This window comes from Chelonia mydas, chromosome 3 (assembly GCF_015237465.2).
Source record: "Chelonia mydas isolate rCheMyd1 chromosome 3, rCheMyd1.pri.v2, whole genome shotgun sequence".
NCBI lineage: Eukaryota > Metazoa > Chordata > Testudines > Cheloniidae > Chelonia > Chelonia mydas.
In genome coordinates, this window is record NC_057851.1 from 147,967,150 (window position 1) to 147,992,387 (window position 25,238).

Here is a 25,238-nt window from a genome sequence, read left to right on the forward strand (position 1 = left end):
ACATGCTAAAGGAATCTGAATTGCTTGATTCCTCATCCCTGGTGAAATTCTGGTCCCACTGAAGTCAATGGGAGTTTTGCCATTGACTTCATTGGGGTCAAGATTTCACCCTAAATCTTCATCAGAATTGCCTTCCTTTAGGAAGTGGAAATAAACAGTCAATTTCCAGTTGGAGAAATACGAGTGCTAATCATTGATACTGAGACAGGGAAATGGCAACTTGTTTCTGAAATCTGTTCTGGAAATTCATTAACAATCTAGCTATTAATGATAAATAATAATAGATCCTCAACTGGTGTAAATTGGCATAGCTCTATTGATGTGGATGAAGCTATGCTAATTGACAGCAGCGGAGGATCAGACCCACTGTATATCTCATATCTTATGTTTGAGGCACTCTGTATACATTAGTTAATCAACCCTCACAACATGCCATGAAACATCAGACATGTTAACTATTAATCTTGTGCACCACACACTACCCATCCATGCACAAGCTGCCTGGGTGTGTTCAAGTCAGTGGGAGTTTTACTACAGCAAACAGTTCAGGATTGGGTCCATATAAAGTATTATTATTATTGACTGAGCTTTTATTTAAAAGGCATGTAAGGCCTTGTCTACACTAAGAGGGTTTTGCTGGTGTAGTTATACTGGTAATAACTGGCAAAACCCTCCAAGGGTGGATGAAGTTATACCAGTATAACTGTGTTGATATTGGTACAGCGTATGGGGAATGGCATAAGCTATACTGCTCTGAGTATATGGCCTCTACCAGCATAACTGCGTATGGGTCTGTCTACACTGCAGTCAGAAGGTGTGACTGCAGCATGTGTAGCTATACCTGAGCTCGCTAAAGCAAAGCGAGCTCGAGCAACAATAGGAGGGAGCACAGGTAGCAGCATAGGATAGCCCGGCTTGCCCAAGACCTGAGTACAAGCTCAAGAGGCTAACCTATACCACCACTTGTGCTGCTGCAGCTTCATGCCTATTGTTACTTACGCTAGCTAGATCAAAGCGAACTTGGGTACATCTAACCATGCAATCAGACTTCCCAAATGCAGTGTATACACATCACACTCCTAACCGACATAGCCAACATTTTTCATGGTCTGTGTGTATATAAATCTCCTCACTGTATTTTCCACTCCATGCATCCGATAAAGTGAGCTGTAGCTCACGAAAGCTTATGCTCAAATAAATGTGTTAGTCTCTAAGGTGCCACAAGTCCTCCTGTTCTTTTTGCGAATACAGACTAACACGGCTGCTACTCTGAAACCCGACATAGCCAAATTTAGATCAGGTTCTCAGAGCATGCTATTCACCCTTATGCAAAGGGCCTGTGCACCACTGAATACCTCTGATTAGGCATGAACTTCGCCCAAAGAAAAATATCTTTCCGCACACGAAACAACAAAGAGAGAAAACGTCTCAAGGTCTTTTTCTTTTTTAAAAAATATTAATGCTTCTTATTTCGGTTTCAAAGCAAAACACAGGACATTAGAACAAATGAAAAGAAGAAGGTGCTTTTTTCCCCCAGGAATGTTTTGTTTTTACTGTACATTTTGTAGCAAAAAAAGAAAAATTAAAAGGAAAATAATATTCTGATCACAGGGATGTCATTGTCTAAAACTCCAAGTAAGAAACATGACGAATACAAGATCAAGTACATAGCCATGTCACAATATATCTCTGAATCTTTAAAAAAAAATACATAGAGGTTTTTTTGCGGCTTTCCTCTGTGCCTTACAACCTTTCTCCACACGTCTCCTATAAAATAATAATAATGTGCAATTTCAAAATGGTTCCCAGCTGACAGATCACTGGGAACAAACAAATAAATAAACAAATTAAATAAAGACAGTTGCTGTAGCCACCAAAATATTGGAAATCACATTAAAGTCACTAAGGACAATGGAGCCAGGTGGATGGACCATGTGCATCCACAGCATTCCCAGAACCACAGCAATGCTCCCCAAAAAGGAACTTGAAAATCAGTTTACAAGCCATAAAGAAGAACCATTGGTCTCAGGTAGCAAGTGCCTTTGCAAGGGATGGGACAGAGGTCTGGGAGTAGGTGAAGGGCAAGATGCAGGTGACACTTGGGAGACCATCTATTCTGAGACATCCGATTCTAACTTGTTTTCCGTGGCTAAATAGGAACATCCCCATTACACTTATAATCCCCTTAAATGCTCAGATACCTGCACTTCCTGCAATGCTACTGATACAGACACGCCCTGTTGTGGCGACTGACTGGACAAAGAGCTTTCTGTTGCAAACGAGCTAAAGTCTGCATTTTCTTTATCAGTCAAACAGAATGACAGAATAACCTTGGTCAGCAGCAATTTGTATTAATAATAGGGAGAGTTCACCGGAGCAGCTTTTGTTTTCGCCTCTTTCTTGCCTTTTATATGAAATCTTGAATTTCCCCCCCACTGATATGAATAGCTGTTGCAATCTGCCTTGACAAGCAGCGACCATGAAGGAGATGGAAGAAAGATGATTATTTTTAAAATTTATTAGCCCCCCTAGATTTCATTTTCCTGGGACATAAAGGGTGGTGTTGAAGGCGGGTTATACAGTACATCGAGAGTTTAATCTTTGTACATATCCTTGGTTTCATCACAGGGATTTGATGAGAGACTACAAACCAAAAGGAAAAAAGAAACATCCCTTTTTCCTGCAAAAAACCAACCCAACCAAACCAAAAACCCCTCAGCCCAACAACAGGGGGCGGGGGAGAAATCTCCATATGTTTTCGATAACACCAAGAGATTAAGCTGAAAAATTGGTCTGTTCTGTCCCCACAGATGCCCTTAGTGTAGTTCTGTGATGACAAGCGCAATTACAGGCAGTGACATACTTGCATCAGTCTTCTATCCATGGGAGTGTACTTCACAGGCTACCAAAAGGGAAGAAAAAACCCCCCAAACCCTTTGAATTAAGTATGTGCTGCTAACCCCACTTTAATCCTCGTTTAATCTTGTTTGTCGGGTCACCGGGAGGCCAGGAGACTTTTGGAAAGCAATGCTAAATACGACTGGTAAATTCCTTGAAATGTTCACACTCAGTTTTGTTGGGATCGGGTATTAATGGGGCCACACGTGCTTATTAGCATTTCATTACCTTTTTCCTCTTTTGTTAACTTATTTTGTTTATCTCTCTCTCTCTCTTTTTTTCTTTTCTCCAACGTCGTTGAGCATGTCCCCCCCACCCCTTTTCATTTTGATGGCTTTTCAACAAAACCAAATTTTATTACATTTGATGTAATTAGGGAGAAGCGAGGGGGAGAAGCTCTTATTTACACTGTGCTTTCCATTACCCATTCTGAACTCCCATAAGTCCCTTTCGCCCCTGCTAAGTCATTGTCATCATACTGCAAGAGCATGCCATTCACCGAGAGGCTGCGCTTTGTCCAAATATTTGTTATCTTTTTTGGATAGGTGCAACATTGAGATGTGGCAAAGTCCCCCATGTCAAAAGAATGGCTACGTTTAGTTTTCCCCTCCAGTGGTAACATGAGGAGACTGCGGAATTTTGACTCCTGTTGGCCCAGAAGTGGCTCTTTGTCCGAGTGGCGGGCCACTGTGGAAGTTCTGGAGTCTACCGTGTCCTCCTTTTTCTGACACTTCAGTTCCAGGGAGGCAAAAGCTCCCATTAGCCGATCAATGTTATGTTTTGACCTAGAAGGAGGCCTCCACTTACTGGACAATGTGCCTTGTTCACTTTGAAGGCTATAGTCATCACAGTCACGGCTATTCGCTGAACTAGAAGAGGAGGAGATGCTGCTCTGTACAGACTCACAGTTAAACTCCATGAGTTCATTTCTTACCACCACTTTGGGGTTGACTTGGGGCAGGACCCCATTTTGAACAGGTTGAGCTCCATTAGTCTGTGAGTAGACATTGCTGACATTGGCCATCTTCCCCTGGGAATTGTTACAAACTTTATACCGGACCATGAGTATGACGATGAACACCAGTAGAGTCGCCACAATGATGCCTCCAATGACTAAGATCATCGTCCCACCCAGGAACTGGCTGTGCATGGACTGGCACTGAGGATAGTCCTCTTTGGTGAAGAACTGGGCGCACCCTACGACGTTGGTGGCTGTGAGTGTTGTGGCAGTGTCATCCCACATGGCCAAGACACAGAGGTCATAGCCCGTTCCAGATACAAGGTTGTTCACCACAAAGGCTTTGTTTGTAGCGGGGATCATCCTTTAAGAAAAAGAGAAAATTAGGTTAAGGTTTAATGGGAAACAGATACACAATTACAAGTGGAGATGAGCCTGATCTGTAAAGTTCAGACCTAGATCCAAATTTCCTCAAAGGTCAGGGGTGCTCAGACTTAAGGTTTTTCTTCAGGTCCATCTCTCCTGTAGTTACAGAAGGGAACAAGAGTAAATAAAACCAGGCTGGCCTGTTCCTTCCAAAGTGTTTGTATCCAAACTCAGAGTGTACATAGTGTAACCAAGGCTGGGTGAACAGCTCAAGGAACATAATCCTCAGCCTGTATGAACCAGCCCTGACTGAGTCTGCCAACTGACCCTCCAATTTGCTCAGCTCAGGACCAGCAGTCTTGACATTGTTTCATGAGGGTTGGGAAATTTACATTGTGATATGATGATGTTTACATTGCAATACCAACCTACACAGACTGTGCTTTTGATGCATACAGGTGGCAGACAGCCATCTCTCTCCTTCTCCCTACACTGTGAAGCATGGATCCTTGAAGTGCAGAGATCTTATCTGCTGGAAATTTCTGCATGTGACCACCTTTCTCAGATGGGGTGGGAAAAGAAGTATCGGCAATAAATGCAGAGGCGTGGTGGGAAGGTGTAAGATTAGATTAGAAGAGCAACTCTTTTTTGGTAAATCCATTCAAAACCAAACAGTCCCAACTTTACAACAAATGAAGAGGATATAAAAACGAAAGATATTCCTGAGTTGTGTTTGCAAAATATGGAGTTGTGCATGGAAAAAGACAATGGGCTTTGCAATATGGGTGATTGCTAATGGGTCTAATTAGCTGTTGCCGTGCATTTTGGGCAGTCATTTATACTGGAGCAAAGTAGATGTAAAAGCACCATTACATCAGAAGGGTAGTGTTCTGCCTACAGCCACTCCAGATTCATGTTACACTGGTATACATGATGGCACGAAGTGCAGGGCAGTGGAGAACCAGGCTCATGCCCAGTTTACTTGTTCTACGTGTAACTGAGAAGCAGCCTTGACATTTTTATCATTGTCTTCAGACAGCATCCTGACGGTTTAGAATAGTGGGGAAAAGGCAAATTAAATATAATAAGCTTGCGTCTCGTTTATATCTCAGGCAACTTATTGCCACTCTAGCTTACTCCCACTCTAAGGCCCATTTACACTGCTAGAGTGTTTCTAAAGTGGCTTTAGACTAAAAGAGAATCAGGTCCAGTCATTCAAATCTTGCAGTCTTTGTTCAGGCAAAATCCCTATTGACTTTTGCCTGAATAAGGACTGAGTGGAAACTGAGTAAGAATTTCAGGATTTCACCCATAGTAACCTGAGATTTGAAATATAAATCTATGGAGCCAGAGACCATCTAGTTAAAAACTGCTGGCCGAGGTTTGTTGCTGACAGGTATGTATTGATATACTGTCATATTGTATGACTCTGGATCAAAGCTAAGACCTTCAGAAGACTCAGATATAGATAGGAAGTCTTTGCCTGCTGCATCCCTCTCCCCTTTGTTCTGCAGCTTCAGCAAATTTACCATACTGTTACCATACTGGCAAACAACAGGAACAATTATATGTAAGGTATTTACTTTGTAGCTGATATTCAACAGAGACAGCTGATGGCAGCAAGGCACCTCATTACTTGGAGTAACAATCTTTGTGTGACTCTCCTCCCCCCAAATCTCTAGCATTTGGTCACAGACGACAAGGTTAAAATACAGAATGATTGAGAAATTCACACACAGCTCTTTCCCTGGTGGCATTCCTTCACATGTGCTGTGCGGTCATACCCCACTAGCATTCCATTGACGACAATGGTATCTGCAGAGTATTCCTGGAACATTAAGTAAAAGTAGATGTGTTCAACCAGACATACATGTAATAATCACCAGCATGGCATGTGGATAATGCCTGAGCCTGGCTGTTTATATAGGAGTTCAAAGAGGTGTGTTCTTCCTGGACATACGGGACCAGAATCTCAGGGGCAGTATGGCTGCTTTGCACTACACTGCTAGTGTAACCTGTCTCTAAAGCCAGTGTAACCATGTCAGGGAGGATGATTTCAATGTACAAGTGATCTTCCAGCAGTGGAGCAGACACACAGACACGTACACCACTCAATCATCTGTTGCCAGGGTAGCAGGGAAAACGGCATGGCCAGAGAAAAGGTGGTGTAGTCGTCATGCCCCTAAACCATGCCAATCTTCAGGTGTATTTTGGCCTTGCGTAGCCATTGCAGTCAGCACAAATTAGAGCCGCCCATATGCTGTTCTATCGCAATGCAGGGGCACCAGCCTGCACAGAGAAGCAGCAGTATCAGAGCAGTGTAAAGGTGAGTATTAAGCTACTTTTGCATGTGTGTGCATACGTGCACACACACAAGTCACAACTTGGGTCTCTGCAGTTTGGCCACAGCTGAGGATCTGGCTCATTGTTTTTAGAACACTCTGTAGGCAAAGTACGTATCGCCCAGAGATGCCTGGAAAATTGAGCCACCCAGCAGGTGCATTTGACTTTCTACCTAGACATACCTGGTACATTTAATATCAGAGTAGATGTGTTCTGCACAGACACAGGCAGGATACACAGGAGCACCTCAGGTACATTCAGTAGTGAGGCAGGAGCGCTGTACCTGCCATCTCTAGAAAGTTCAATGACAGTCAAATGTTCAATCTAGAGCCGCTTCTGATTGCGCTTCCCCCCAATGGTTCTAGAGGCATTATACTTCCAGCCACCACAACTTGGGTAGGGTGACCACACAGCAAATGTGAAAAATCAGGACAGGGGGTGGGGGATAATAGGAGCCTATATAAGAAAAAGACCCCAAAATCGGGACATCTGGTCACCCTAAACTTGGGCAATGTTCCTCTTCAATGCATGTTCCACACCACTGCCTGGGATAGCCATAATTTAGTCACTGGGGCAGAGATCATAGCATCTTCTGTGTTTTCCAGATTGCCAACCACTCTATGAACAATAGTAGTGAAAAAAAGCACAGCAAGAAATGGGAGATCTCATTGGTTCAGATTTTACCATTGGAGCCCTCTGCTAAGTTTGCACATGTACATTCATGTTGGCCAGTTACTCTTGCTGGCTAATACTGTGTCTGTCCGTCTGTGTCAGTGATTAATGTGCTTCTCTGAAGTATTCACACCCCTTACTCCCACACTTTCTGGCCTATGTGGAAGCAGGGACATAGTACAAGTCTCATAAGCAAGCCTGGTCTCATGAGATTTCCTCCTCAGCTTGCAAAGACATTTTGATAAGTCTGATTTCTGAAATCAGTCAGTGTTTGCATTGCATTGACTTCAGCTCCTCCAATGAAACCTTGCTGTCTGAACCAAACCGTAGCCCACTAGTCGCCTGAACATAGCCCTAGGGATTCTGCCCAGCTGTGGTTTTAAAGAGCCCTTTTGGGTCTGCACTAACTCCCTACCACTGAGTGCGGCGTTCGGTGATTAACAGTACTCGAAGTGCAGAGCAGCTGCGAAAGACTCCTCCACGTGATGGAGCAAAGTAAAGATTGAAGTGGCATCTCACAGCTACCCGTGTTGTGGATAATCAAAGGGTCATCAATATCCCAGAGTGAAAATGTGTCTACATTGATTTTAGGTATGGGGACTCTTAAGTGCTGCCATCAATCACAGCAGACTAGTAATAAGTTTGGGGGATGGAGGATTATTTCAAACAGAGTATCAAGAAATACTTTAAAGATTGGGTAACTTCATGAAAACAAGATCATCCTCTTCAGATGCAAGAGACCTGGTTCTGAGTTTAGTTGCTTAACCCCTACAGTGCTTGAACCTACTACTTATTTCCATGCTGAGCTCTTCTATTACAGTAATATTCATTTGAATGTCATGCAGGGCAGGACCTCTGAAGTACATTTATATAACCATACGTAATCCTTGGCTTTACATGTATTATGGAAAGATGATCACCTTTCCATAAGTAAGGTTCCAACCAGGTTCCATTATAAGCCTATTATTAGCCTTTACGCAGCTACAGCTGTGCCTAGCAAAATTGATTGGACTTAAACAATACTAGATTTCCCCCGAAGGCCATGATTTTTTTCTGGAAAGTTTGAAGAAACTTAACCAAACTGCATTTGAGTTCCAGGTCATTAACAAATTGCCCTGCATTGACATTTTGATTAGTTTCTCATGTTTCTTTTTGCCCCTCTAGGGGCAACTGCTAACTGCTGCCCCTTCAAACATTCCACGTAGTTAAATCTCCATCAAAATTCTTGTCTGGTCCATATTTGAATAAAATAGGTTATAAATGAGTAATGCTGTTAATGCTTGTTATATGTAACTGTAATGATTACGGTCCCTTTAGATGAAATTCACCTGTATGTGCACCTGACAAATACAAGACTTATATAAAGAAAAGGAGGACTTGTGGCACCTTAGAGACTAACCAATTTATTTGAGCATAAGCTTTCGTGAGCTACAGCTCACTTCATCGGATGCATCCAATGAAGTGAGCTGTAGCTCACGAAAGCTTATGCTCAAATAAATTGGTTAGTCTCTAAGGTGCCACAAGTACTCCTTTTCTTTTTGCGAATACAGACTAACACGGCTGTTACTCTGAAACCTCTCCTTACAATGTGTATGATAATCAAGGTGGGCCATTTCCAGCACAAATCCAGGGTTTAACGCTAAACCCTGGATTTGAGCTGGAAATGGCCCACCTTGATTATCATACACATTGTAAGGAGAGTGATCACTTTAGATAAGCTATTACCAGCAGGAGAGTGGGGTGGGGGGAGAGAAAACATTTTGTAGTGGTAAACACGCATTTTTTCTTGCTTTGTGTGTATAAAACGATCTTCTATACTTTCCACAGTATGTATCCGATGAAGTGAGCTGTAGCTCACGAAAGCTTATGCTCAAATAAATTGGTTAGTCTCTAAGGTGCCACAAGTCCTCCTTTTCTTTTTGCGAATACAGACTAACACGGCTGTTACTCTAAGACTTATATACCATTTCATAGAATCATAGAATATCAGGGTTGGAAAGGACCTCAGGAGGTCATCTAGTCTAATCCCCTGCTCAAAGCAGGACCAATCCCCAACTAAATCATCCCAGTCAGGGCTTTGTCAAGCCTGACCTTAAAAACCTCTAAGGAAGGAGATTCCACCACGTCCCTAGGAAACACATTCCAGTGCTTCACCACCCTCCTAGTGAAAAAGTTTTTCCTAATATCCAACCTAAACCTCCCCCACTGCAACTTGAGACCATTACTCCTTGTTCTGTCATCTGCTGAGAACAGCCTGGATCCATCCTCTTTGGAACCCCCTTTCAGGTAGTTGAAAGCAGCTATCAAATCCCCCCTCATTCTTCTCTTCTGCAGACTAAATAATTCCAGTTCCCTCAGCCTCTTCTCATAAGTCATGTGCTCCAGCCCCCTAATCATTGTTGCCCTCTGCTGGACTCTCCAATTTTTCCACATCCTTCTTGCAGCATGGGACCCCAAACTGGACACAGTATTCCAGATGAGGCCGAATAGAGGGGAATGATCACGTCCCTCGATCTGCTGGCAATGCTCCTACTTACACAACCCAAAATGCCGTTAGCCTTCTTGGCAACAAGGGCACACTGTTTAAACCCCATTTTGAGGGTTTAAGTGGGATTTAAATGGTGCATAGGCCTTGGGATGACCCTGTTGATCAGCTACTCTCTGGCGGTTTAGAGAGAATATAAACATCCATTTTGGCTATGTGTACACTCGTGACAGCGTGTAGATGCATGCTCAGTTAGCACAGATACAAACAGCGATGGAGATGGTGAGATGTGGCTTAGGCAAGTTAAGTGCTGTTCATGCCTGAACCCCCACAGTGTTTATCCTACCCGGTCCGCGGCACGCCCAAGCAGCAGCTGGAGCTTTTCCCCACTGCCAGAACCTTTCACTACTACGTGTAACTACACATGTAGTACCTGTTTGCTACATGCCACCGTAAGTGTAGCCATAACTCTGCTTCATAAGGAATAGTTGTGGTGTCTGGGGGAGTCGGGGGAAAGCTGGGCATCATTTAGTGCTCCTAAACTCTGCAGGACTGGGTGAGCTAGAAGGAGTTACAGATCTTGCAGAGCTCCTGAGATCCACTTCAAAGAAGAGGCCTGGAGGACCCTGCAGAGCTCTTGAACTCTGCATTGGCCCCATTTCAGAAAAAGCCAACAATCATACGAGGAAATAAACTGGCAAAAAACTATTAATTTTAAGCTAAGTTTGCTACTATGCATTTCCTTTTCAGTTAAAGAAGTCGAAGCCTTTAAAAATCTGGAAATAAATACTCTGGGGAAGGCAAAAAATTTTCCACTACACTAACAGTTCTAACAGTCTCTTTCACATTGAATAATCCAAAAACAACCTTACCTCATCCCTGGCTAGACAATCCATCTTATAGGGGTCCACTGGCAACCTAATTATAACAAGCACAAGTTTGGAAATTATTGGCATTAACCCATTCCCTGCCAACTCTTGGATATGAGCCACACACCGCAAAACACCTCCTCTGACCAAGTCATTTCTATATTTCTTCCCTTGCCCTTTTTCCTCTGAATAGAAAGAGCAGAGAAATAACTCCATCATGTTGATGCAAGGATTCAGATAACGGATACTTAAGGTTATTACTAAAGTGTCTCACTAGAGATTAAACATGTCCCAGGAAATTAGGAGATTCTCCCACATAGGAGTCTGCATGCTACCCATTTGGAAATGCTGTCTTTCCAAAATGAAATGAGTTTGCAAGTCTCAACTTTGGGATTGTAAAAGACTGGAATCGCAGGGGGTTTTACAGGTGAAGACTGAGGCACATTGGAAGAGCTTTATGGGAGCCAGAAATGGACTTTCAGAGGTGCTACAGGGGAAGATTGAAGTGCATTGGTAGAACTTTGAGGGGAAGAGGAAAGTATGCATGGCTCCCGTATGGATTATGCCTGCCTCTTATTTCGCATGAGCACTAAAATGAATGGATCATAACAAAACAAAACAGCATCTCAGCTCCCCTTTTTGAGTTCAGCCCTGACTTGCCCCCAGCACACTTCCCCGCTGAGTACATACCAGGCAATCTTGTAGCCACAGCATAGCGCCGACTGCTTTTGTGATATCTGAGCTAGGCCCCTGGCTTCATTTAAACAAATTAGGAAATAAAAGACTTTGAAAAGCCAGCAGCAACGGTTAAGTCCCAGGGCTGCTGTGGACCTCCCTTTCATTCCTGGCTAGCAGGAACAAGTGTGGAGAGGCACACAGCCTTTCGGATGGAGCACTGAACTGGGACTCAGAAGAGCTGTGTTCTAGATCCTACTCTGTCACTGGCCTACTGGGTGACCTTGGTCAAGTCTCTTCAGCTATCTGTGCCTCAGTTTTCCCTTCTGTAAAATGGGGATAATGATGCTGACGTTCATAAAGCACTTTGAGATCTACAGATAAAAACCACTATATAGAAGAGCTAGGTATTATTATTATGACATCATATACAAATGTCCCCATCCCTTGTTTTCAAGCATTAGGGAGTACCTGTGGGGAACTTAGGGGTTAACATTCCAGCTGATGTGTGTGTGTGGAGTAGATGGATTAGGCAGAAGATAGACCAGACTCGTTGAGTAGGTTATTTCATTCCAACTTTCCGTCTTGCTAAGGATAAGATACCAACTATTCTTAGCCTGAAATTGGCTGCAGTAATCAGAGAACTTGAGCTCCAACATCCAGCCCTGAGTATAATTGAATGTTAAGAGGAAGAAGCATTTAATGACTAATCAGATCTTTGTCAAACATAGGTGCAACATTTCCCAGGGCAAATGCTGAGGGAATGCAAGTTGGCTTGTGTCAGGGCAAAAGGCTAATGAATGCAAGAAGGCTAAAAGTTTGGCCAAACACATATTTGTCTCAAAGCTTTACCAGTTCTTGCTGTAAAGACACCTCTTTTTGAATAGCCCATCTCTTGAGTCCTAGTTCAGTGCCCTGTTGATATCTCCTATGTGACTCTTGTGTGTATTAGCGATAGAGGTACACTCCCTGCATTTCAGTAAGATTCCCCTTAAGATCTTATATCCTACCATAGAAATTGGAGAGGAAATGACACATTAGATCATTTAGTGTAATAGCACTAATAGCACCATCCCTTCCCCTTCCTCATCTTCATTGTTCTTACACACAGCCCCCCCCCCCCATTCTTTTCCCCCACTTTTCCTCCCCTTTCTTCTTCCCCTTCCAAAGCGTGTGGAGGAGGCGGGTGAGAAAGAGAAAGGGAAGTTGGAGGAGAGAGATAACGGAGAGAAGGAGTGGGGGAGCCCAAAATAAAAAGTATAATTTGGTCTGTTTTTGAGAAATGGAACAAAAACATAGTTGAACTGAAATAACCATTTTCATTTTCCTGAAGAAAAGAAAGAAAAAGAAAGAAAGAAGTTAAATAACAGTTTCCCATGAAAAAAATCAGTTTTGGCAAAGCCCTATTTTTGGTAGGGAAAAAATCAGCGAACTCTACTTGGGAGTATTGAAGAGGGTATAAGCAGGGTGGGGTGCATCATTGCAGATGGAGTTCCCAGGATGAATTTGGGCAGGATTAAAGTCAGACTGATCTAAAAGGGGACCAGTTCAAGAAGAAAATATGAGCGGAATAAAGGGTGTGGCGGGGGGGTGGAAAAAGACTGGATTAATAGAAATTAGGCTGAGGTAGTGGGAGGGTAGAGAATGAAATTCACCTTTGCACAGAGGGCCAGCACAAGGCCTTTAAGTCCTTTAGAACTTCAGTGGTGCACAGACCTTGCACTGGCAGGCAGAGATAGGAAATTGAGGACAGGTAGAGCGAGAAGAACCTGAAGGATGCGTGGGTGAGGTGAGTGAAGATGAAAGAGGGTGAAGCAAAGAAGGTGATTCGAGTGGAGAATATGGTAGAGTCAAAGCAGTGGGAAGCTGCAGAAAGACATACAGACATAAGTATAGCAATCAGTGGGGTAAAAGCATGCATGTGAATAGCAGCACTCAAAATGATGGAAACATCAACAGACAGCTGAATTATGATCAAGGCCACAGAATCTGATCAATACACAGGTGAACACCAATCAGGGCAGGTGAAGCAGCTCTGTGTACAAATATGAGACAAGTGGCAAGGCAGAGGGCTGAAACAGTGCAGTGGAAAGGGCCTAGCTGATGGCATGCTAGATGAGCCCCATGGTACATGTCATCTCATTACTATTTCCTAATTTGATTATACTCTCTTTTGCTCACTTGGTAAAAGGCGGGGCGGGGGGTGGGGGGAGAGAGGAAATAGTCAAAGGCAAGTTATAAGCCTGGTGTGAAATAATGAACCAGAACGATACACCCCCCTGAGCTACAGGGAAGAAGAGAGGCATATCTGATACTGTATTTTAGGGAACATTAATTAATGGTTAGCTCTATTAGGCTGTTGGATAGTGTTCTAATGGAAGGAGTAAAAGACATTTAAAAGGGGATAGACAAAGCACTTGGAGAACATAACCTAGGCCTCTAGGGAACAATTTTGCACGGGCTGGGGAACAGGGTCTGATGAGTTCCTTCCATCTCCAGGTTCCTTTGTTCTATGATACATTTTTTCCGATAGAATTTTGTTCAGACTCTTGCCTAGAGCAAGGATCCACAAGCCAGCTGTGCTGGAGAGCCACTTCTGACTGAATGGAGAGCCACAAAACTCACTATGTAACAGCCTGAATAAACATAAGTCTGGGGAATGGTGTTCAGCTCCTCGATGTGACCCTTCCCCAAGTTTGGGTTCTGGTTCAGGCCCATTACAGAGATGGGCCCAAGCTTCTACCACACAACCTAGTCATTCCAAGCTTCTCTGAACTTCCTGGTTTTGAATGAAAATCGAGCTTCTTGTACTTTCCCCTGACACACCTGGCGCTGGCCACTGTTGGAGATGGGATGCTAGGTTAGCTGCAGCCCTGATCTTATCCAGTATAGCAATTCCAGTGTTCCTACGTGGAAGTATGAACATACCAGAGTGGCTGCCCTTAGGGTCTGCCCTGTCCAACTGGAAGCAGAATTACCAGAAGTCTCACAGAACAGACTGACCTCAAGATCTCCTCCAGCCTCACTTAGCAAACCAAATTGACTTGGAGATGTTTGAATAAATAGCTGACTATTTGTATGCTGTGTGAATTAACCTGTAATTCTGACCTTTTTGAGGTTCTCCTGTAATGCTCCCACGAAAAAATAAGCTTTCTGGAACAGGAAATGTAGCAAACTCATCCCTGCCTAGGAACTTCATGGCTGTTACTACACCACAAACCTTACACACACTGAACTTCAAAGCAGCATGGGGAAAAAACTTGGGTCCTCCCATTTCAATAGCACCATCTCATGCCACTTGAACTAAAGGAGAATCTCCACTATCTGTGAGCAGCATAGGTGCTGTGACACAGAATTGAGCAGTTCTGATTCCATCCAGTAGAGGACAGCAGAGTACATACACACCAAGCAGTTCATCTAAGAATGCTCCACTCGGGTAGGGAGGCTAGCTGAGTGGCTAGTAATGACCCAAGATGTTTACATTAAAGATACTGGCAAAGCATTTAGATTTTGTTGTCAGACACGGGTAAGCTACAGGTACGAGAATGACTTCTGCATGGTCTGGAAGATAAATTAGCCTGCAGAGTCCTAAAAGGAGGCCAGTAGATGCTCCTTTTCCTGTAGCCACAGGGTGAGGATAAAACTGACCAGGTTTTTATTCATTGCTATTGAACTCAACAAATAGTTTTAATTGATCTACTAAGGAAGATTCAAGGCTAGACAAATATTAAGGCTGTGCATGTTTTACTTCTTACACAGCTGTATATACTGTCATATACACACAATATGGGACTTGTGCTGAAGCCCTCAAACCCGGTGAAGTCTATGAGTCATAGTCCATGGGCTAAACATGCATCCTGTGACATTAGGGAACTTTTGCTGAGGCCAGCTGAATTCATTTTGGAAAGGATTTCTCTTGCACACTCAGACTAGCCGTCTCCCTTAACTCATGAGTGAAATGGTTAGTTATCGAAAGGGCAAGAGCAGACCACTGGGAGGAAGGGACCTCTAGGTATATAACCTAGCATTCAAATCAGCCACTGTGCCAGATGTGCCTAATGTAACAACATTTTAAAAAAAAAAGTCTCAAGAGGCAAACCAGGCAATTATAGGCCAGTAAGCCTAACTTCACTACTAGGCATATAGGTACAAAATTATCAGGCACATAGATGAACATGATATTTTGGGGAAGAGTCAACATGGCTTTAGTAAAGGGAAATCATCGTTGACAAATCTATTAGAATTCTTTGGGGATGTCAACAAGCATGTGGACAAGGGTGATCCAGCTGATATAAAATGTACTTGGACTTTCAGAAATTCTTTGACAAGGCTCACCAAAGGCTTGTAAGAAAAATAAGCAGTTATGGGATAACAGAGAAGGTCCTCTCATGGATCAGTAAACTGTTAAAAGATAGGAAACAAAGGATAGTAATAAATGGTCAGTTTTCACAATGGAAAGAGGTAAATAGCGGGGTCCCCCAAGGATCTGTATGGGGACCTGTGCTGTTCAACATATTCATCAATGATCTGGAAAAGTAGGTAAACAGTGAGGTGACAAAATTTGCAGATGATACAAAATTACTCAATATAGATAAGTCCAAAGTTGACTGTGTAGCATTACAAAGGGATCTAACAAAACTGGGTGACTGGGCAACAAAATGGCAGATGAAATTCAGTGTTGATAAATGCAACGTAATGCACATTGGAAAAAATAATCCCAACTATACATATAAAATGATGGGGTCTACACTAGCTGTTACAGCACGAGGAAGAGATTTTGGAGTAATCCTGGATAGTTCTCTGAAAACATCTGCTCAGTGTGCAGTGGCAGTCAAGAAAGCTAAAAGAATGTTAGGAACCATTAGGATACTTGAATACCATGTGCAGTTTTAGTCACCCCATCTCAAAAAATATATTAGAATTGGAAAATGTACAGAGAGGGCAACAAAAATGACTCACGAAATGGAACATATGAAGAGAGATTTAAAAAACTGGGACTTTTCCTCTTAGAAAAGAGATGACTAAGGGGGGATAAGATAGAGGTCTATTATCATGAATGATGCAGAAAAAGTGAATAGGCAAGACATTATTTACCCCTTCATACAATACAAGAACCAGGTGTCACCCAATTAAATTAACAGGCAGCAGGTTTAAAACAAAGATAAGGAAGTACTTCTTCACACAACTCACAGCCAACCTGTGGAACTTGTTGCCTGGGGATGCTGTGAAAGCAAAAGTATAACTGGGTTAAAAAAATTAGATATGTTCATGGAGGACTGGTCCATCAATGGCAACCAGTGAAGACGGTCAGGGACACAACCCCATTCCCCATGTGTCCCTATCCTCTGACTGCCAGAAGCTGGGACTGGACAACAGGAGATGGGATCACTTGATAATTGCCCTGTTCTATTAATTCCCTTTGAAGCATCTAGTACTGGCCACTGTCGAAAGACAGAATACTGGGCTAGATCTGGGTTGGTCTGACCCAGGAGGGCTGTTCTTACATAGACATATCGAATTTGGGTATTCTCTGAGTAAGTGCCTAAATACAGTTTCATCCTTTTACTCTGAGGTCTAATAGTTAAATAAAGCATTTCATTGAAATCTGAGACTCTGTTCTTCTTTGAGAATATATTTTAAAGCACAGACTAGTTGGGAAACATAGTATGGGGCAGGTAATATATATTATTGAAGGGAATATTGAAGCCCTGCTAGGTCAGAAAAGCAGCTTTGATTTACACATACTGTAGGGGGGAGATAAGGTGAATTAAACACCTAAGGCCAGTTCAATAGTCTTGTCCAGGAATATGTTCCTTTATTCAAAAGTCTCAGACAGATTAACAGCTATTCTCACAAGGTTACAGTAAATTGACAAAGTCACACCAGTAGCCCAAAGACACTGACATATTCCTTACACCATGGCACTGGGACACAGACATGGAGTAATTTGCCCAAGGTCACCCAGCAGGCCAATGGGAGAGCCAGGAATATAGCCCTCCTGAACCTCAGTTTGGTACTTTACACACTGGGCCACAATACTGAACGCATTGCAGGAAAAAACAACATAGCCAATGCTGGTCAAGTCCTCTACTTCCAGATACTGACTATATATATCTATATCTAAGTACTTACATGGTCCTTCTCTGACCCAACAGCAGAAGACAATGTGCAAAAGATCGTTTTGATGTGTACAGCAGATTTCTCAGCATTATCTGTGGAAGAGCTAAGAACTGCCTCTCGGCAAGATGACCTCTTAAGTGAGCTTTGTCAAATTGTACGGATGGGAAAATGGCCAAATCAACACTCGAGAAACTATTCTACTTCAGAGTTTCAAATCAACTGGCTAGCTTGGATGACATCATACTAAGAGTAGACTGAATCATGGTTCCAATCTCTAAGATTGAAGAGTACTGCTTCATGAGATTCACCCTGGTGTTGTTCAAACTAAACACATTTTGCATAGTTAGTTTTGAGGCCTAATATGGACACAGATGTTGAACAGCTGATCAGAAATGATAAAGAACCACCCTGTACATGATGACCAGTCACTGCAAACTTTAGCTATACCTTTTGGTCTGTGGATAAAATTAGATCCAGCTCTGGTTGGTCTATTGAGTGACAACTGGTCTCGATACCCTGAGGCATTCACAGTCACAGCTATTTCCTCATCCACCATTAGAAAGAAAGTTGAGGAAGTCATTTTGCACATTATGGATATCCTTTTGAAGTCCTTACAGATAATGGAGAGCAGTTTGTGAGTAATTTCATTGAAAGATTCTTTACAGACTGTGGAAGCAAACACATAAGAGCTTCTCTGCACTCTCCAAAGAGTAATGTAAAGAGAGAGTGTTTTCATCTTTACTTGAAACAAGCTTTCAAAGCCACTAATAGTGAGGGAAAGGGCTGGAAAACAGTTGCCAAAGATACTAATGTGGGTGAGATAATGTGTTTTATTGGACCAACTTTTGTTGGTGACAGAGACAAGCTTTCGAACGACGCAGAGTTCTTCAACCTGAAGAAGAGCTCTGTGTAGCTCAAAGCTGGACTCTCTCACCAACAGAAGATAGTCCAATAAAACATATTACCTCACCCATCTTGTCTCTCTAATATCCTGGGACCGATAACAACACTGTCTATAAATAGGGTTGCCAACTTTCTATCTGCAGAAAAACGAACACCCTTGCCCCACCCTGTGCCTTCTCCGAGGCCCTGCCCCTGGTCACTCCATTCCCCCTCCCTCCCACCCTCACTCCCTCGCTCATTTTCACCGGGCTGGGCCAGGGGATTGGGGTGCGAGAGGAGGTGAGGGCTGTGGCTGGGGGTAGAGCTCTGGAGTGGAGCTGTAAATGAGAAGTTTGAAGTGCAGGAGGGGGCTCCAGGCTGGGGGTTGGTGCCAAGAGGTTTGGAGTGTGGAAGGGAGCTCCAGGCTGGGGCAGGGGGTTGGGGTGTGGGAGGGGTGAGGACTCCACCAGGGGGTCCAGGCTCTGGGGTAGGGCTGGGGATGAGGGGTTTGGGGTTCAGGAGGAGGCTCCAGGCTGGGGCGGGGGTTGGGGCATGGGAGGGAGTGTGGGGTGTGGGGTCTGGGTGGCACTTACTTCAGGTAGCTCCCAGGAAGCTGCCGGCATCTCCCTCTGTCTCCTAGGTAGAGGCGCAGCCAGGCGGCTCTGTGCTCTGCCCCTGCCTGCAGACGCTGCCCCACAGCTCCCATTGGCTAAGGTTCCCAGGGAATGGGAGCTGCGGAGCCAGCGCTGGGTGGTGGAGCAATGCGCAGAGCCCCCATGGCCACCCCTAAGCCTAGGAGCCAGAGGGAGATGCCGGCAGCTTTCTGGGAGCCGTGCGGAGCCGGACAGGCACCCTGCCTACCCCACTATGGGTGGCCAACTGGACTTTTAACAGCCAACCAGACCCACCAAGGTCCCTTTTCGACCAGGCGTTTCCATACATACAAAGATACTAAGGGCATACTGCTCAACTATTCATAGAACTTCAGGTGAAATGCCTACAAAACTATTTCTCTTACAGGAAATCTGCTTCCCTAGCTCCAGATTGCATAACTGAAAACAAGGTGCAAAAACACCATAAAGAGTATAAACAGCAAATGGAACAAAATGCAGATCAAGTACACGATGATACAAAGACCAGATTTTTCCAAGTTGGAGGATCTTGGCTATGTTGCCAGCCCGACAACCAGGGTCGGGAAAGCTGGACTCATTCTATAAAAATGAGCAATATGCTATCCTCAGAAATTGCTTTGGACTTTAAGCTAGACTCTCAATTCTAAGGAGGAGAAAAGAATATCCAATCAGGCTGAAATTCAGTCTAGCTCTAGTTTGGAAGCTAGTTTGGAATTTCGAATAAAGAAGAAGAGCCTCATATTCAGACTAATACTAAAAGTGGGAGAGTTGTGAAAGCTTGTTAGATTTGATTATTTTATTTTTTTAACATAAAATGTAAGTGAAGAATGGAGAAGAGTGTCATGTTGTTGGCGTTGCATGGATCTGTCAGGGAATGTAGAGGCAGGAGGAAGAAAGCTAAAGAGGCACAGAGTTCAGGGCACTGAATAAGATACTGAATATGGTTGTTGGTTATATCCATTTACGTGCTGGTGTAATAGCTAAACAAAAGCATTTAATTGAAACCCAAGACTCCCTGCTTCTTCGTGAACACATCAAGCAGTGCACTTTAAGGTTCTGATGGTTTAGTTCATGGTCTAACTCTATGAGCCAGCTTGCCGTTGGGTCTTTCGTCAGTGAGGGCATGTGATCCATATTAGACCTTGGATTCATCAGGTCCGATAGCCAATAACAATCTTTTAGGTGAAAGTGAAGAACATCCCTCCCTGCACATTGATGGGGCCTGAGGTGAAGCCTGTCTCCTGCAGCTGATGAAGCAAGAGTTTCTACTACCTTTGCCAGGGGCGACAGTGAGTTGGGAGGAGTAAAGCTCCATACCCCCAAACCAGCCTCCACACCAACTGGTGTTGGATGGGAGCAGAGGGTTGCTGATGATGCACCTTCTTTAATGGTCACTTGGGGACCATGCTCCCCCTGTAGTTCATGGGCCCAGTTTTCCATTGCTCCACTCTTGTGTTTGAGACAGGATCAAAGTTAAGCGTTAAAGGTGACCACCAAGACTCCCTGTATTGGGGGCCATACAGAGCCTGCCCAGTTCCTGATGTAAATGAGAGCAGCCTGCTCTGATTTCCATTCTGCTTTTCATGGCATCCTATGAGCCCTGGGAAACAAACAGCTGTAGCTCCGTGCACTCTGGCTGTGCCCTCTCTTCACGCTTGGCCCCCTATGCCAGGCCAAGGAGGCCCTGGTGCAAGCAAGTATTCTCAGACAGCCATTTTCACGCTTATTAAGGCCCATTTATGCTGCTGCAGTGGCGCAGAGAGGCCTTAGGGTAACTGAGAATCAGACCTACTGTGTCTGCACGAGGCATCTCAGAGCTCCTGCTGGGGTGATACCACCTTCACGCTACCCCTAAGGCAGGACTGCCTTATAAAGGTACCATACAGCCCTCTGTGTTTAAAGAGAAAATGAGCATTAGAGAGTTAAAATTTAGACAGAGCCTTTCATTCCAGTTGATGGAGTAACCTTTCCCACTTCCTCACCAGGGAATTCCTTCAGGGTTTGGGAGGTTTTGTTTTTGTTTTTTAAGTTTAATTAATCCTTTTCTGCTCTCATGCTTCATCAGTGTGACAAGGGGAGGCAGACAAACAATCAGCAGAAATGGAATCTGCAAAACTGCTGAATAGCAACATTTGCTGAACGGGGAGAGGAGAGTGTGGGCTGGGTCCAGGCCTCTGGGAATGGAATACCCTTGTTGTTGTGTGGCAAGCACAGCAAGGGAACAAAAGGGGAAATGGTTAAGTATGAGACTCCTGTTCTAATCACAAGTAGATCCGCTGCTTGGCACCAGCCTTTGAATGTGGCTGAATCTGTTTCCAGGTTAACTGTAGACACCAGAAGCAGAATAAGTTTTATTCATGATGCCTTCACAAGCAGAGTATATACATGGATAAATCTGGTGTCTAAGCAGAGCGAAGTCTGCTTCTTTAACAAACTGCCTACAAGAGACCATAAGTGTGTGTGTGTGGTTACACACACTGTATGTGTGTATGTGCATTTGCACATTTATGTGTATGTACAGTGAGAATACTTTTCTCTACGGATCACCTCCTGTGACATTACTACTTACCATTACACTGTAGGCCTACAGCCTCCATGTTACAGGCATGAAACAGAGCCAGTTCAGGTACTGTGTAAGCCTATTATGGCTGCTGCCTTTCCCACAGATGTTACAGTCTAATGTGCTTTGTGTGTACATTGTAATTAATTAATGTCAGGCAGAAGAAGCTACACTTAATACAGACAGAGCCAGGCCCTGCCCAGAATGCCTCTATCTCTCTTTTATCAGTGCCAATAAACCACAAGCAAGTATCCAAGGACAGAATTTGGGCTTTAGTTTCACTTAGCTACACACATAATGAAGGTATAATTCTGATGCACGGTAGTTAAACACCAATGAAATATTAAAAGGATATGTAATTAGTGTTCGCACCTCCAAAATGGAAAAGGACTTGTTCTGTAATGGCTAAACTTCACAAGTATCTTTTAGAAATAGCAACTGCTTTTTAAAGAGCATGCTGGTAAATTTTTTTTTGGTAACACTGAAGGGGGGAATGGACAGAAACACTCTTACCACCACAACTGCCAGTTTCCCAGCTATGTGAAGATGAGCACAAATATTCAGGAATACGCTTAAATGTCCAGGGCTCTCCCACAAGACTTTCTGGAGTGCTGCTCGGTAAAACTGTGGCCTATAAATGCTTCAGTCCTTATCTGTGGCACTTCCCTTTTATGTGCCCTTATGGTTTTGCAGACAGGGATTGTGGGCCTGATCCTGTCAGCTCCCGTGTGCCTCAAACTATGGGATGAGTGCCCTCAACAGCAATGACTTCAGTGGGAATGGCTGTAGCCAGAATGGTATTGCATTAATAAATTACTATTAGTCCCCTAATATTCTATTCTGTTTTTAATACTACGCCCATCATTGTGATATGTGAACGCCTTCTAAAAGTGCATTAAGTGACACGACTAGCATCTGTCACATAACCACATTAAAGACTATAGGATGCTCTGACACTTCGCAAATGGTAGACATACCAATACATAAATAGACCGGAAGGATGTTTCAGTAGTTAGTGCACTAGCCAAAGACTTGGGAGTCCTGAGTTCAAGTGCCTGCTCTGCTACAGACTTCCTGAGGAAAGGAGAAAGAAAAGGAGGACTTGTGGCATCTTAGAGACTAACCAATTTATTTGAGCATAAGCTTTCGTGAGCTACAGCTCACTTCATCCGATGCAGTGAGCTGTAGCTCACGAAAGCTCATGCTCAAATAAATTGGTTAGTCTCTAAGGTGCCACAAGTACTCCTTTTCTTTTTGCGAATACAGACTAACACGGCTGTTACTCTGAAACCTGAGTAAAGGAGTTCTTCTGTATGTAAATCATGATTGGAGGATGTCAGTAACTCAGCCAGAGGTTATGAGTCTATTACAGGAGTGGGTGGGTCAGGTTCTGTGGCCTGCAATGTGCAGGAAGTAAGACTAAATGATCATGATGGTCCCTTCTGACCCCATGGGAAGTGCTTGATATTTGGCAGGATCTGACCCCCAGTCCTTGTAAATGCCAATGCCTGGTGTGGTCATCAGTCCCACTCACAGCAGGTTTTGGTGTGGGTTGGGGCATGATGGTATAAGCTAATTGGCAAACTGGCAATTTTCTATTATAACAGTGTCGGCGATGATGATTTTGCTGTATCATCAAGTAAGGAAAGGTCACGTGATACTGGTATTTGACCAGGACTAATAAGACACGTTAGCCGTACGATTGCTGTGGCATAAATGTCAGTTAAACTAAGGCTACGTGTACGCTATGAGTCGGGGTGTCATTCCCAGCTTGGGTACGTGCACTAGCGCTAGCTGGATGAGAGCTAGCACAAGTGTAAATAGTGGTGTAATCACAGTCGCATGGGCAGGGGCAGCAGCAGCATGGTTTAGCTGTACTGACTACAAACCTGTCTGAACCTCATAAGTACCCCTAGTTAATAGTGTAGACGTAGTCTAATAGTCATTCCTATTCACAAAGGATTAAGAAGGTGAAATTTCAATACATAAGGTTGTTGCATAAAAGTGCAACCTTTTATGAGATATTCAGTGTCACTGAATCTGTTGACTTCAGGAGATGTCATAGATTGACAAGCTGACTGATACTAAGTTTTCACATTTCTGAATGACTGATTCATAGATTTTAAAGCCAGAAGGAACCATTATGGTCATCTAGTCTGGATCTCCTGAATAACACAGGCCAGAGTATTTCACCCAGTGATTCCTGCATTAAGCCCATAACTTCTGGTTGAGGTACAGCACACACTTTAGAACGACACCCAGCCTTGGTTTCAAGACGTCAAGGAATGGAGAAACCGCCACATCCCTTAGATGTTTGTTCTAATGGTTAGTTACCCTCCATGTAAAAAAAAAAGCTGCATCTTACTCCAAACTAGACCATTATGTTTATGTCAATAAAAGTATTTTGAGACTAGGAATGGAACAAAATGGTGTTTAAGTAAGGAGAAGGAAGAAGAACTAGAGACAGTGAATTGAGCTAAACAACACTAGTCCAGATGAATTTTAATTATTATTATTATCTTGTCTTCTGATTACTATAGCAATGGAGACCCCAGAAACACCTAACATGAATGGATAGCTATCTAGAGGGAGTTTAGCAGAGACGATGGAGACTCAGAAACTACGGAGAGATAGCACTAACATAGCTCGAGGCGCTCTTAGGCAGTCTGGAGGCAGATAAGGGGCATACAAAAATGGGTGCCCAGGCATAAGTGCCGTTATTTGGCAGATAGCACTCTCAAACCTCGGGGTGGCTCTGTCTTAGGAGCTTATGTGCTTATCTATTACATGATTGATTAATTATTATATTTATTATTTGTTGTGTAATGCCTAGAGCTCCAGTCATGGACCAGGACCCCACTGTCCAAGGCGCTGTACAAACACAGAACAAAAAGATAGTCTTTGGTGTTTTAACACGTTCATTAAAATTAAGTAGACTATGGTGCCAAGGTCTAAGGTGCTATACCACAGTTCTGCCTGTCCTAAGGTCTGTTGAGGAAATCAGCATCACTCAGCACAAGAGTCAGTGCAGTAGACTCTTAAACGCCTTCAAAATGAAACATGACATTTCAAAGCTCTTGTTGCGCTGATCAAATAAAAGATGACCTTTACTCTTCACTTTTCTTGAAACAAGGTCAGCAGCATAACTATGATCTATTGACAATTGCCTAGGTTGCCCATTGAGCAAGGGATACCCCATGGTTGTCGATGATTAATATCTGTATTTCACTCACCTCAGAGCCATAACTCACTCAATGCTTCAGTGTTTGAGAATGATGGAGCATCACTGGAACAAATAAACCCATAAATACTCCCCAGCCATCAAAATATTGTTAGCTCTCTGAGGGTTTCTTTAAGATTCACACAATAGCTTTCTGTTTAACATGTGCACATAGGGGCATAGAAGGATGGACACAAATCTCACACTGAAAATGAAGGGAAAATTAATAAGGGTGCATTAGCAGAATTGACCGATTAGTGTCACACACTTGCATTATTAGTCACTTTTTAAGAAGAAATGCTAGACAGAAGGACATCACATATATTCAGCTGCATCTGTGACTGGCAAGATAAATTCTTTTGCAATTTTGCTGAAAATCATACTTCGAAGTGTGGTACTTCTCTGAAAAAAACATCTTTATAAAAATATCACCTTCTTAGGCAATAGAACTGCTTCCTGGGAGTCCTACTATCAATCACGTTATTCAGAATCATATCTGCTGACTGTAGTGACTAAAATAAGTTTTCAGCTATCAGAGAGTGATCTGGATTCTCGTCT

General features: G+C 43.4%; 1 protein-coding gene across 1 annotated transcript in view; it reads right to left on the reverse strand.

Annotated features, from left to right (window-relative positions):
- Nucleotides 1-2,760: 2,760 nt before the first annotated feature.
- Nucleotides 2,761-25,238, reverse strand: part of LRFN2 (leucine rich repeat and fibronectin type III domain containing 2) — a 213,876-nt gene continuing 191,398 nt past the window's right edge. Inside the window, exon 3 of the mRNA XM_007071681.3 lies at nt 2,761-4,220. Within this exon, the coding sequence (XP_007071743.3) occupies nt 3,302-4,220 (919 nt within the window). The 3' untranslated portion in view covers nt 2,761-3,301. The remainder of the gene's footprint in view (nt 4,221-25,238) is intronic.